This window comes from Apostichopus japonicus, chromosome 22 (genome assembly GCF_037975245.1).
Source record: "Apostichopus japonicus isolate 1M-3 chromosome 22, ASM3797524v1, whole genome shotgun sequence".
Classification (NCBI taxonomy): Eukaryota; Metazoa; Echinodermata; class Holothuroidea; order Aspidochirotida; family Stichopodidae; genus Apostichopus; species Apostichopus japonicus.
In genome coordinates this window covers 721,537-737,302 of record NC_092582.1, presented here as the reverse complement: position 1 = coordinate 737,302, position 15,766 = coordinate 721,537, and the positions used below count along the sequence as shown (strand labels likewise).

General features: G+C 37.0%; 2 protein-coding genes and 1 long non-coding RNA gene across 20 annotated transcripts in view; all 3 read left to right on the top strand.

The window, feature by feature from the left end:
• Nucleotides 1-15,766, top strand: part of LOC139964060 (sushi, von Willebrand factor type A, EGF and pentraxin domain-containing protein 1-like) — a 495,975-nt gene that overhangs the window by 285,048 nt on the left and 195,161 nt on the right. The gene's annotated exons all lie outside the window — the stretch shown is intronic.
• LOC139964065 (protein lev-9-like) overlaps nt 1-15,766 on the top strand; it is a 79,962-nt gene that overhangs the window by 5,737 nt on the left and 58,459 nt on the right. Inside the window, exons 4-7 of the mRNA XM_071965420.1 lie at nt 4,261-4,401; nt 5,709-5,906; nt 6,227-6,406; nt 10,514-10,687. Coding sequence (XP_071821521.1) covers nt 4,261-4,401; nt 5,709-5,906; nt 6,227-6,406; nt 10,514-10,687 — 693 coding nt within the window. The remainder of the gene's footprint in view (nt 1-4,260; nt 4,402-5,708; nt 5,907-6,226; nt 6,407-10,513; nt 10,688-15,766) is intronic.
• On the top strand, nt 10,879-14,951 carry LOC139964076 (uncharacterized). The gene is made up of 3 exons (XR_011791823.1): nt 10,879-11,670; nt 12,342-12,502; nt 12,774-14,951. It is a non-coding gene; the product is annotated as an uncharacterized lncRNA (long non-coding RNA).

The window sequence follows — 15,766 nt, the reverse complement described above, 5'->3', positions numbered from 1 at the left end:
CTTGGAGGGATAAAAAACGTTTTGTCCCGTGTGTAGCCTATGTCTATTACATCGGTAACTTTGTGTCAACAACACCAAAACGGCTTCTCTTTTTTTGGCAAAAAAATAGTATTCTTGTTATAACTCCAGTGGGGAAGAAAAAGGTAGCACATTGATGGGATCTTGTGTAATGCAGACCCTCATAAAGAAATTTCAAAGTTCAGTGGTCAAATTGCAATACACATATGCGATTACTATGGTAACTGACGTCAAACCTCACGTGGTTGAAGCTCAAATGTGGAAGTTTGTGCAATTTGATTTCAAAAGATCCTTCGCATTCTCTCAGCCGATTTTCTTCAAACGTGGTAGGATGGTATCGTATGGTAAGAAAATCTGTCTTGCAGACTCTGAGAACGAAAGGTCAAAGTTCTAGGTCAGATGTTTAATTAAGTAAAATAGTCATTTCTTGCTATAACTCCAAAAAAATTTGAATTAGCATGTTACCTTTATAGGTGTAATGGGAATGTCGAAGTCTAAAAAATCAAGGTCTCGTGGTATAATTTCAATTGATATTTCATTTCAATTTTGTGTCAAACATTCCCTCCAAACGGCAGGGCCGATTTGCCACACGCAGACCCTCAGAACAAAAAGTCAATGGTCACGTTATATTTCATTTGCATTAATTGAAGAAATGCAAGCACAACACACATTTGAGAATTAACTTTTAAACTGGGTTTCGTTAATAGTATAGAGCATTATCGTTGTTGATAATGCTTTTCGTGATGTAGATATCTTAATAAACATCTCAATCATGAATCATGAGACACAAACACAGAGAACCAGTAACTTAAGTTACACATACAGTTTTAATGAAAATCTCGATCAAAAACCTATAGAAAAGGTCAGATCTTTATCTTGAATTTCATATGATGTGAAATATTTATGTTTGTTTTCGTTTTCCACGGAATTCTCTATGGATATAGCGAATTTACTTAAAATTATGGCTTGGTTTATTTTCTGTAAAAGCATTTTTCATTTTCACATTGAAAAATGAAGAAAAGAAACTCAAAGTCAAAGTAGAATGGGATGCCCATCAAATTGTATCATAGTACTGGCGGTATCATTAATACATCATAAATCATACATCATTAAAATGGCGGTATAGTCAGTACATCGTTCATTAGTACATCATAGTAACGGCGGTATTATTAGTACATAATACATCAGTACATCATGGTACTAGTGGTATCATAAGTACATCATAAATCATACACCAGTACATCATAGAGCTGGCGATATCATGAGTACATCTTATATAAGTACATCATTGAACTGGCGGTATTATTAGTACATCATACATTAGTACATCATTGTACTGGCTGTATCATTAGTACATCATATAACAGTACATCATTGAACTGGCTGTATAGTCAGTACATCGTTCATTAGTACATCATAGTAACGGCGGTATCATTAGTACATAATACATTAGTACATAATGGTACTAGTAGTATCATTAGTACATAATATACCATACATTAGTACATCATTGTACTGGCTGTATCATTAGTACATCATACATTAGTGCACAATACATCATACATCAGTACATCATAGTACTGGCGGTAGCATTAGTACATAATATATCATACATTAGTACATCATTGTACTGGCTGTATCATTAGGACATCATACATTAGTGCACAATACATCATACATCATAGTACTGGCGGTATCATTAATACATAATAAATCATACACCAGTACATCAAAGTACTGGCGGTATCATTAGTACATCATATATCAGTACATCATTGAACTGGCGGTATAGTCAGTACATCGTTCATTAGTACATCATAGTAACGGCGGTATTATTAGTACATCATACATCAGTACATCATGGTACTAGTAGTATCATAAGTACATCATAAATCATACACCAGTACATCATAGAACTGGCGGTATCATGAGTACATCTTATATAAGTACATCATTGAACTGGCGGTATTATTAGTACATCATACATTAGTACATCATTGTACTGGCTGTATCATTAGTACATTATACATAAGTGCACAATACATCATACATCAGTACATCATAGTACTGGCGGTATCATTAGTACATCATATAACAGTACATCATTGAACTGGCTGTATAGTCAGTACATCATACATTAGTGCACAATACATCATACATCAGTACATCATAGTACTGGCGGTATCATTAATACATAATAAATCATACACCAGTACATCAAAGTACTGGCGGTATCATTAATACATCATATAACAGTACATCATTGAACTGGCTGTATAGTCAGTACATCGTTCATTAGTACATCATAGTAACGGCGGTATCATTAGTACATAATACATCAGTACATAATGGTACTAGTAGTATCATTAGTACATCATAAATCATACATCAGTACATCATAGTACTGGCGGTATCATTAGTACATCATACATCATACCATAGTACATCTTTGTACTGGCGATATAGTTAGTACATCATACAACATACATTAGTGCATCATAGTACTGGCGGTACCATTATTACATCACATATCACACGATAGTACATCATAGTACTGGTGGAAACATTAGTACATTACACATCATACATGAGTACATCTTTGTACTGGCGGTATCGTTAGTACATCATACATTAGTACATCGTAGTACTGGCAGTGTCATTAGTACATCATACATCATTCATTAGTAAATCATAGTATTGGCCGTATCGTTAGTACATCATACATTAGTGCATCATACATCATAAATTAGTAAATCATACATCAAACATTAGTACATCATAGTACTGGCGGTATAGCTAGTACATCATACAACATACAACATACATTAGTGCATCATAGTACTGGCATTGTCATTAGTAAATCAAACATCATACATTAGTGCATCATAGTTCTGGCGATGTTATTAGTACACCATACATTAGTACATCATAGTGCTTGCTGTGTCTTTAGTACATCAAACATCATACATTAGTACATCTTATACAACACCTAATTATATTCCGGCCATTTGATTGGTCAATTGCTCTTCGATTGCATGCAAAATCCGCTCTATTGCAAGCTATGATGATAGAACCATGCGCTATACTTTTTTTGATAGCACTTTTTTTCAATGGTAAGAGAGCAGAGAACCTGTCTGTTCAAAACAATCCGTTGCATGAGTGCATTTTACATCCAATTATATCCAAATTTGAAGGTGTTGTATAAAATGCACCTCGCTGAATGGAACAAATTATATCTTTCAACTCATGAAATATTTGCACTATTGCACTCATAACCATTCATTATTTGTATAATATATCATACATTAGTACATCATAGTAATGGCATTATGATTTTACTAATCTATGAGGAAACGAAAGTGTGGGTTAGAGGGTGTGTGGGGAGGGGGTAATGAAGATAAAACATGGTAGGTTATGATTCGTTCAAAGATCTCTATTCTAAATAGTATACGTGCCTGCTGGATTTCTTACAGCAATTGCATCTGGGTTTGAAATGTTAGGGAAGAAGCCACTTGCATATTGTCATCAGAGTAGGAATACAACCTTGACCTTTGCTAGTTGACATCCTTTAGCCTAACTTATATAAATAAGTTAGTTATGTTTAAAAACAAGTTCATGAGATTCTAGCTATTGTGATTCATGACAATATCGTGTTGGAATGATAATAATGAAAAATAAACACACAACTGGTTGGCAACAACTTTATGTGACACAAGCGCTATTCTCAGAGAGGCATCTGCCCATAAGATGAATTGAACAGCGCATAAAATATTCTTGGTGAAAGTTTCTGATGAATGATATTATATAACTGCATATTCATTAATATTGAATGTGAGTCGGAATGATTGGTTAGTTAGAATGAGACGAGTATAATGGCGTTCATGGCGCCAACATGTCTAAGTGATTCTATCAGACACTTCAGCTGCCCTGGATTCACTGACTTTAGGTATTAACCTCAGTATCGATCCGGAAGCCTAATGATTTAAAAAGAAAATATCACGTAGGCAGTTGCTCAAAGCAATGAACTCGCGGATAGGGACCTAACACTGTTAGTGTGTATGTTTTGATACTATAAAATAATAACATACAATCTATGACTACGAACACATCATTTGTTTATTTTTTAAATTTCTTTAGTAACATACATTTATTTCTTTATAATACCTAATAATAATAATATAATACCTTTAAGTCGATTAGATATAATATCAAAAGAATGAAGTTATGTTTCTTGCCTTCCAGATGAAGCGTGTGTACGTAACGAAGAAGAGATTGCAAGACAAAATAGAGACTGTATGAAAACCTGTACAAGTCACAATGATTGCCTCCGTAATCGACCATGCGTATGTGACGGTGCCTGTGGACTTTCATGCATTCCGACTGGTATGTTGCGACGTGGATGACTGTTGAATCAATTGAGAAAAGTTTTGAACAATACTAGACGTACTAACAAATAGATAACGTAAAGGTGTGGATAGTATGCAGTATGTCGTGAATGTTATTCGGTATCGGTTCCACCCTCTAGCAATGGTAAAGGTATATCACAAGTGACTTTCCCAAAATTATTCTATGGACATGCACACGAATTTTCATTTGTACACAAAATAAACTAATTGAGATATTTTTGTTAAGCGGTGCACACAAATGTATTGGTTGAGGTGTTAATATGAAGGATCATGATTTGAATAGCTTCTATTTGAAATATTTTGGAGGTTATACCAGTACCATTGAACTCACTTTAATTGTCCTGTATTAGGAGTGGCTGTTTAAAACCAATAGAATATGTGTATCTGGTGTTCTAAACATGAAATTGCAGTGCGTCGTGTACATGATTCCGACATTGTTACTTTGTGGCATGAAATTTAATGATAATATACCGGCCTAACCGTCGATCAAAATATTCAACACTTGAGTTTCTTATAAAAAAAAGTGCACTAGGCGATCAGTTTTTTTTTTTTGTAACAAGGGATACAGTGTTGCATCTAGAGCGAAGGATAGTCATTGAAGTAGATACTGAAACACATAATTTGTGAACATTTCTAGTAATACTGTGCGTTTCGAAAAAGGAAATACATGAAACTGTTCATTCTCGAGAACTGGAACTTCATTTAAGTTGCTTATCTGACAAACCATGAAAATGAGAAGGTTTCAACAACTATACAAAATACAATACAAGGCCACCAGGCAGTTATTTTATGACAACGAATGTGGGAGAATTCCCAAGGGCTTATGGATTACATCATAACGACGGGTGGCTTCCAATTCGACATTTTAACCCAAATATGGTTCACCGGTGACAAAGTCACTTTTTAGTTTTGCACATTCATTACTACATTACTATAACGAACATATATGCGTGAGCTAGCTCTTATAATGAGAATCGTTTATTCAAAATGCTTTCAAACTTTTACCGTTCTAACGCCGTTTCCGTTAGCTAAAACAACTATTAATGTCAGTTTCCGGTGGAACATCGAAACATGAAAAACAACATAACATCAAACATTATCTAATGTTTTTTTTCTCTACGCACTTTGTCACTTTAACATTAAATTGAATGTTTAAAGTGTGCTACTTTTCACACTCAACATTTTTAATTCGTTTAAACAGTAAACTACGACATATCTAGTGTTAGTTTGTAAGTAAATAATCAGGGTGCAATGTAATCCAAATTTCTCTCCAAATATTTGCAGACAGAGAGAATTATTGTCCTGCATTGCCGATACGAGGCCATAACTTTACCTTGACGATCTTACCAGAGTCGAGGAATTTTGGAAGCATTGCAACCTACGAGTGCAGGAGAAACTATGAACGGGTTAGAGGTGATGAGGTGCGAACATGCCTGGGCAACGGTGACTGGAGTGGGTCACCTGCATTGTGCGTACCAAAAGGTTAGTCATCACTTTGTCTTTCTAGAACGGTCTTGCATATTCATTTTCACCTAAGACATTATGAAGAATATGTATAAATGTTGGCTGTGACTTCAACCCTCGCAGTCCAGCCTAGCCAAGACCGGCTATAGATTTCAAACACGAGAGTATAGTATTTAGTAGTCCCCAAATTTATGTGAGAGTTTGCGGGTAGTTGGGATATATGAATATCTATAAGGAGTGCGCAAACTTTGCCTTGAATGCAATGGTGTATCAAATGATTGTGAATCTACAACAGTGTTAAACGCTGTCTAAACGTTCCAAATACTATATTTTGTTAGATCGATGTGGGCCACCACCAGAAGTTTCAAATGCTCGACCAAGCGACAATCGTGAGTTCTATGAAGGGAATGATTTCGTTTCGTACAGTTGTGATCCAGGTTACTATCGTGTTGGAGGAATTCGGCCTGTACTTAACTGCCACCGAGGAAACTGGACTCACCCTGACTTTACTTGCAGACGTAAGCCACTGCTTTGGGTTTTACTTTTGAGGAGACTTTATTTTAATTAAATACGGACACACGACAAGGTTCAAACGAAGATCTTTATACATTAGATCTACAATGAGTGGCATCTTTATATATAGGGTCATTTGGACTTAGCTAATGTCAGTCTGAAAGCAACTGCAACCAGAGGCTGTTAGCTTAGATGCTTGCAGAGGTTCATGTGTGTATATGTTTAATGTTTTTGAATACAAGCATCTCTCTGCTTTAAGATGACGGGTAGGGTTACTTGAAGTAAAAATCTTAAGCAATCTCATGTACATTAAGTAAGTGTAAGATTGTTTGGCAGTAAATTCAACAATCGTATGTGATAGATATGGCTTATGTCAATATATTTGTGAGAGTTTAAAGTGTGATAAATCCGACATACCGCAAAGATAACGCTTGTTAATTTTGGCATAGAAATGTTGGAAGCATTTGAGGGAAAACATAACATTACAAATGGCCCCAGGAAAGAAACATTTTTGGTGCATATTACGTAAAGCTATTGAATTACATTCGCATACTGAATATGCCATCTTTATTCCCAATAGTGGGATCAAATTACAGCTGAAATCAATATACGAAGGTCTTAGAAGACTATTATAAACACGGTTTGTGAAAGTTGAGAAGTTATGACGATAAATTGTATGCTATATAACGCCATTTCAACTACAAGTAGACATTGAGCTTCAGGTTTTGGGGCCAGAGAATATTACATATTACATGCACATACCCAGTTCCCACCACAAAACATACCCAAAACAGATTTCTCTGTTCATTGCGTTTTAAACCTGCTGAGAAACTGTTAGTTTGCATTGTATGAATCTTTCAAGAACATTTGAAGCTTTAGATTTCAAATAAAGATAAACCGTCCTGATACTGAGCCTCGATCAACAAATATTCATCTGTAGATTGCTGATATTATACTCATTTGGTGTTGCCCGGTCGGATATTAAAGTACCATTAAATAGCAGCATCTGCACTTTAGTTGCGATAGCGGTATTAACAACTAAAACGTTAATCTACTTGAGCATGAAAGGCGCAGCTAGCAATCCCGTATAGAGAAGAGTTGTTTTTCCACAACATTGGTTTTTACTGCACCAATCGGTTGCGTCGCAGACGAGTACAACCTGCGAGTTTTGTACCTGTAAAGATCGATTACAACATTTGCATTGTCATAATGATCGTAAGAAATACACGCATCAGGGGCGTATCCAGGATTTTCTAACGCGGGGGCGCGAATTACCATCTAAGCGGAGCGCCACCATCAGTTGGCGCGCAGCGTACAAGAAAATTTCTGGTTTTGATACCCCCCAGATCACCGGAAATGGCACTTTTCGGGCTTGAAGATGACTAACCAGATGTACACTTTTTGCCTGAGAACCAAGTATTTCCCAATAGTTTTTTTTTCATCCATAACCTTTTTGAAGATTGTCACCAGTTACACATCATGTTCGACCTCATCGCATGTCCTGTGGATCATTGCTTTTGTAGGTGTTTCTACGTCGCGGCCCACTATACCCGACAGTCCCACTTTTGAAGGTTTTAAGCCCATTATTTGTTGAGAATTTGAAAATTCACATTTCTCGTGAATAAACTCACTTCAAAACATACCCATAATGTTGCAAAAAAATTCATCCATTGACAACCTATATAGAAAAACCGCCTTGAACCCCTAACAGACCGGCCTCAATTGCACGAGTAGAGGGAAATATGATGAAGAATGTTGGTCAGGAAATTTTCGAAAATTTAGACACAGTTCATTTATTGGTGTACAAATATTAAAACCTCTTATAACGGCTATTATAAAACTTCGTTGAAGGAAATGAAACAAATACCAGATATTTCCGAAACCGAACACTACACACATATGCGTAGAAGGCGGGGACTGCAACCCCCCCCCCCCCAAATATTTTTTTCTGAAAATTCGGGCAATATGCTGAGAATTTTTCGGGCACCTAAACTGAAAGAAAAATAAATTGCAATACATAGCTACATCTTAAGGAAATTAATTAAAAATAATCTCCTGATATGATTTGATATCTGCTGTTTGCTTTACAAATTCGAACAGGCGCGTAGCGAGGAATTTGTTAAGGGAGGGGCGAAGTCTGTAGGCAAACTATCTAAGCGTAGCGCCACCATAGGTTGGCGAGAAGCGTACAAGAAAATTTTGGCCGAAAACTCCTCCCAGATCGCTGGAAATGACACTTCCCAAGCCTTGTTAGTTGTATCTAAGCATTTTCTATTTTGAAATTACTAGCGATATCATAAAAAAATATAATAGGGGGTGTGGTCGCCCCCTTCCCGAAATGCGTCATGTTCCCCGACGACTCGGTCGAGTTCGAGACCAGCCACAGCTGGTTTCATAGCACAATTGTACAATTGTCCATACACACACACGCGTTATGATAGACAATATATAGTATATCTATCAAGGGCGTAGGAACCGGGGGGCTGGGGGGGCGCTAGCCCCCCAGTGAAAAATGTGGAGGGGCGGAAGTATCATTCCGTCCCCTTCGCAAGTCAGAAAACCCCTTTTTCATTTCCAAGTGAGAAAAAAATTTCATTTGGAGCACCAAATTGCATCTAAGGCCAGGTGAAAATGCAAAATTATATACAAAATGGAGTGGGTTGAAGTGTGCTATATTGCACCAAATTGCACCTGAGGCCACCTGGAAATGCAAAAAAATACCAAAGGGGAGGGGGACACCCCTCCCCTTAGACCCCTCCCCCAGGCCGGCCATCAGTCTTCAGCCCCCCCCCCCCACTCAAAAGTACCTTCCTACGCCACTGATATCTATAGATACATTAGTGAGAGAGGACAAAATGGAAAAGTCAAAAAATGGAGTCTTCAGTGTTAGGGGTAGGGTGAGGTGCACGCCCCTTCCAAAATCCTCGACCCGTCGCTGGATACCCTGTTGTAGGCTGTATAATAGGGATCAGCGCTATAATGATGTCACTGTTCCTCGTTCTCATCCCGGTGTCTTGGCGTTTTACTTTTACTCCCTCCTTTTCTCCCTTTTCTCTCTTTCTTCTTTTTCTTTTCCCTTCCTTCCTCTCCTCCTCCTCTTTTCCCCCTCTTTTTTCCCTTTTTTCTTCTCTTGTTTTTATCTCCTCTCTTTCTTACCCGGGGGGCGCGCACCACCAACGCCCCTCCCCCCTTGATACGCGCCTGCGCATAGTCATACGATATCGGACTGTATGTGTGTTAGTATGTCCGTTATCTAGATCATAGATATATATTTCAGGGCTTAACTTTGGCATCAGATAATCGAATTGTTTGCAGTCAGTTCCTATATGAGCAGGTCGTGAGAGGAAGAAACAAATATGGTCTCCTGTGTGGACATCTCACGTCCTCGTGGTAGTGCTCATGGCTTTTAAAGACTCCGGTTTTTTTTTTTAATTTCAAGCACCAAATCAAGCCAAAGCTGACCCAGTGTGATTTCCGTGTGGTTTCCGTTTATGGAACCCTTTGTCGAGTAATGTCACATTCAACATTCTCTACGAACATGTAGTCTATCAATAATGTCAACGCGTCAAAAACACCGGTTTCACCTCCTGTGCACGTGACTACAAACAGTCATGTGAGAAGCTCATGAACCGGCATGTGACTACTAAACACCAACTGCTCAGCCCTTTCCACTCAGCATGTGCACAAGCGTGCAATCTCCCTTCACTTTCCAAAGTCCTGTTTATACCATCAATGTTCCAATCGTAACAAACATACTAATGATGAGACCAAGCAGGTACGTACGTATATATGTGTATGTATATATATATTTATATATATATATATATATATATATATATATATATATATATATATATATATATATATATATACATATGCGTGTGTGTGTGTGTGTTTATATATATATATATATATATATATATATTATATATATATATATATATATATATATATATATATATATATATATATATATATATATATATATATATATATAACTTTACAATCAATTGACAAGTCTAAAGGTTAAGCCCATTACCGTTCCCGGAATTGTTGATTTTGTTACACCATGCTGTTGTTTTAACCGTTGAATTATTTTCATTTCTTTACAGGCAAAAGCTGTGGAGATCCAGGGTTTCTGTTAAATGGGCGAAGAATAGGAACTAGTTTTTTATTTCTGGATTCTGTTAGATTTGAATGTAATTTGGGCTATCGTCTAGTTGGAAGGGATGTAACACACTGTCAGACTGATCAAGATTGGTCCCACCCCCCACCCATATGTCAAGGTAAATATACAGAAGTCGAAAATGCTGATCATATTAACGAAAGTATTTTAAATATTTTTCTTGGATAGTTCAACATTATTTGCTCATTAATGATATATTTTCAATTACAATCACTAGAATTTGTCATTTCTGCCCTAACATCGAATGCTTAAGATTTTTTATACCAGTTATCACTGGCATAAATCATCTACAGCGTTATTAGGCCATCAGCTGAAGGTCGAAATTCGCTTGTTTCGTTCCAGCAACTGCGGGTCTAAAATTTCTCTACAGCATTGAATACATAAATTAATTAAGATTAATGATCCAAAAGTTCTCCATGTACTTTCCTGCAGTTTTTTTGCAATTCCGCTCGAAAGATCGAACTATATTTTTTATTGCGTATGTTAAGAAACTTGCCGTTTTACGTTCAAAAGTTGTGCGCCAGTGAGATATCTGTACCATGTGATATGAATTGTCCAATGAACCATGAGTTCTGTGTGCAATCTTTGTAGAAAACAACAAACATGGCGGCTCCCACGGGCGCTAGTCAGTCTCCGACACACGGAAATCTACAGTGCTCAGTGCACATTGAATCTGTAAAATTTGAAGCATTCAAGGCACTGACGAATAAACGATGGACTAAAGTTACTTCCTGCGCTAAAGATTGGCTTAATCTCAGCGGCGGAGACAGTGATATCGCCGTACTACTGATTACTCCATGGCCTACTACGATCAAGCGTGTGTTCAACAGCATAGTATGATGGGGTTCCACGATAAGTGTTACAGGCGGTTCATTGATAGCAAGCACATTGCTGCAAGAAAACGGACAGTTCCAGAGGAGACCCCATATGATTTTAAACGAAGAATTGACGGAAAAGATCGAGGAAACCAAGCAGAAGCTCTGGTGTATTGCCTGTTCAATTTATTATATGTGGGAAAAGAAACAATACATTACTAGGCGTTGCAAACGGGACAAGCTGCAGCAGGCAGAGACTTCGATGGAGGTAAGCCTAAGCATACTACACGACTCTACTTGTACTTCTGTGGCATAGTTGAAGTGTTAAGAGAAGTTGCATAATGCAAGATCAGTAGCTCTTAAGGGATATAATCCAAGTCAAAGGGCACAGTGTTGGACCTGAACATAATATAATTAGTGGCATGGTCATCTGATTTGTTTTGTTATATGGTGGTAGGAATGGAAATTTGTTTCAAATTCTCCATCTGGGCACTAGCCTAAGTGTTAAATACAGGCTTCATAGTTTTCTTACTGTGGCCCTTTATTTGAATGATAGAGATATTATATTAGTTAGAAAAATAAGTGTAACAAAGGTGCAATAAGGTTAGGTTTGCAAGGTCTTATGGTCAGCCTGTCTAGCTTTACCAAAATGAACAAGTATCTGTCTCCTTTATTATTAGTAACAGATATAATCTACCATTGTATAATTTAAACCATAACATTAAGAGATAATGTACTGTACTGTCAAAAAAGCCTGTTTTAATTCTCTTTTGCATGACACTGGTTTGCAAAATTTGAATGTGTCTTTGTTTGTCCATAGAAGATGAACAGATCACATGGTATATAAATAAAATTGTCTTAGTTCTTATTTGTTCAAACTTACATTTTGATCAACAGAAAATGCAAAACAATTTGCTTTTTTTATTTCATTTTATTAAGGTATTGCTGCGACAAGCAGCAGAGCAGAAAAAAGATGAGCCCAGATTTTATGAATATATATTAGAGGAAAAGACCATGTTGCCATTGAAGTGAGGTACCACTCTCTATGTTGAAGAAACTAGATACAATTCTTGACAAGGAAGACATACAGATCTTGAAAGGTAAAGTACTCTCTTCAATGTGTGCTTCATTGAGTGTTCAGGGGTGGATCTAGGACTTTTGGAATATGGGGGTCCTCCCCCAAGGAAAATTAAAAAATTCTCTAAACGCTTTGAGATGCAATATCAGGTTAATCTTTCCATTGAAATTATTAAAGTAATTTGCAACATATTTCTAGCTGAATTGTAATTATATTGGTACCCCATCATAAAATGTGAGACTCAAAAATATCCAATTTCATGGTACAAGGTGTTCTGTTCATCTCCTCCTCAGAGCAGAGTTTACCACCAACAAAAGATGCTCTGATCCAGCATGTTAAGCGCTGCACCAACCAGGCTGCTATTCACAGTAGGGCATTGCAGCAAAGGATTGATGCACTCTCACCAGAGGGACATGGATGGAAACTTGAAAATGATGACCTTATAATCACTTGGATGACGAAGCCACCTGACCCAGATGTTTTGCTTCAGTGTGTCAGCAGTAGCTGTAGAGTCGGCAAATGTCTTAAAGGAAGATGTTCCTGAATGAATGCACAACTACCGTGTACAGACCTATGTAAATATAGAAATTGCAGCAACTTCCAAGAAGATGTTGAGATTGTTGATGCAGGGGAAGATGATTTGGAGGATGAACTGTGATGGTGTTAAATCTTGATATCTTAGTCTGAAATTTTAATCAAGTTTGAAGTTTGTGAAGAGGGTTAACTTTTTCAAAGTCATGTTGTCATTATTTTGTTCCCCAGAGTTTAAAGGAACCAGAAAACATGATCTTATTCATATATTCATTTTAGCTATTAGTAGTTTTACGTAGATTACCCTACCTACCAGACACCTTTGATAAATATCCACATTTTCTTCAAATCACACTTTTTTTGAGAGGGGAGGGGAGGGGGGAGGAGGGTGTTATGGGCATGCTTTACCTCTTGCATATTCACATATCCCCTGACCCTGTTCCAATATCACGGTTCTTCATTGTTTGCCGTAACATTTCGTTACCTGTTTTTTTCATATTGTTAATATGTTCTGTGCATCTGTTCAAGTTTTGACTGAAGGATATTCAAGTCTTTAGTGACTTTTATTTCATCTAATTATCTTCACCTCTACTACGGAATAGACTTTCCCTTTTCCATACCATATCTGACTACCATGCAGTGAATTGAAGTGGATACTGTTAAGACTAGTACAACTGTCCTTGGATGAACTTTTAATCACTTATTAATTCCGCGCCGCGCCTTTTGATGAAGAACCTGTATCTTGAATCATCGCAAAGGCCCAGCTCTACTACACCATTGAGTGTATCGACCCAGTCTTAATAGATACATTATTTCTTTCTATCTGGGGCTTAAGTTAACTGTCTTCGTTATTCACTTATTTGTACCATTCACCTTTATTATTCATATTATTTGTAGAATATAGAACTATTATTATTCAAAATACCATTCGCAACCTTGTCGATCTTTTCTTTTATACGTTAACTCTCTTGGAAGCTCTTTTTGCAGGAATACGAATTATAAACATGTCGTTTCAGTAACAAGGAGAAAGTACCTAGTTTTGCAGAAGACTGTAGAAAGAGTACTAAGGTAACGGATATATACCGACTATAACTTTATTTCACATCTACGATATGCCATGACGTCTTAGTGTGCCAACTTATATATTGATTTATACAAAAGAAATAGCTCACTGGTCTTGGGGCATTGGTACATCTCATTGTAACTAGGGATTTAGCTACATGTAAAGTAGAGGGGGAGGGGGTCGCATTTGTAAAACAGTTTGGATGGGGAGTGTAACAATTATGGAGAGGAACTTTTCATTATATGTGTATATTTACGCATACATGCACAGACGAAAATGCATTCATAACATAGGGGGAAAATCTAAAAATATTTGATTTATTACAAAGCATTATATCTGAGTTTATTAAAAGTGGTACATTTTTATAATTAAAACCCTTAAGTTATAATGTGCAAAAATTGTATTTCATATTTCAAAATTGAAAATGTGATTTTTTACCATTTTGGCGAAAATGGAGGGGGGGGGGGCACAACTTGTAATGCCTGAAAACAACCCTCACTGACCCTTAGACCAGAATCCTCTTCCACCATTCTTGTAACCCTGACCCAACTATTATACAAAAAAAATATATCAGTCGTAATTTAACATATAAGAAAAGAGTGGTATGTATGCACCACTGTACCAAATCTAACGTTAGCACATGTGTTCCTAATACATAGCATCGTAGCACGTAATGTCTACATAACATACCCAATTTCAAGGGTTTCTTACAAAAATACTGCAGGAAATTTTTTGGAGAACTTTTGATATGATGTTTGTGATGCATTAAACTACCCAAAAATGCATTAAAAGTCTAGACCCGGTGTTGCTGGAACGAAACTGATTTTACAGCCACATTTTGAGCTTCAGCTGATGGCCTATATGTATTGCTAACTAGATGGTATCGTATTCTTGTCAATTGCTGCATGGAACTTATCGGGTTTTATACACTGTACACAGGTATACAAGAGGTTATTCCTGACTGAGGGAACACTGCTGATAGATTTTACACTCTAAACAGGCAAATAAGAGGTTATTCCTGACTGAGGGAACACTGACGGTAGATTGTACATTGTAAACAGTAATAAGAGGTTATTCCTGACTGAGGGAATACTGACGGTAGATTGCACACTGTACACAGAATATTATATGTCTTTGAGGGTAAACTGCTGAATAGATTGTACATTGTAATCAGGCATAAGAGGTTATTCCTGATTGAGGGAACACTGACGGTAGATTGCACACTGTACACAGAATATTATATGTCTTTGAGGGTATACTACTGAATAGATTGTACATTGTAATCAGGCATAAGAGGTTATTCCTGACTGAGGGAACACTGACAGTAGATTGCACACTGTACACAGAATATTATATGTCCTTGAGGGTAAACTTCTGAATAGATTGTACACTGTAAACAGGCATTAGAGGTTATTCCTGATTGAGGGAACACTGACAGTAGATTGCACACTGTACACAGAATATTATACGTCTTTGAGGGAATACTGCTGATAGATTGTACACTGTACACAGGCATAAGAGGTTATTCCTGATTGAGGGAATACTGCTGATAGATCATGAGGAGCAGCGCACTGTAGGAAGGAACATTGGTGTGGTCTAGTGCACCCGATACTCATATCCAGTCAGTAACCACTAGTGCCACCTGTTACACATGTTACCGTGTTACGAACACAAAATAGTTATTACTGATGC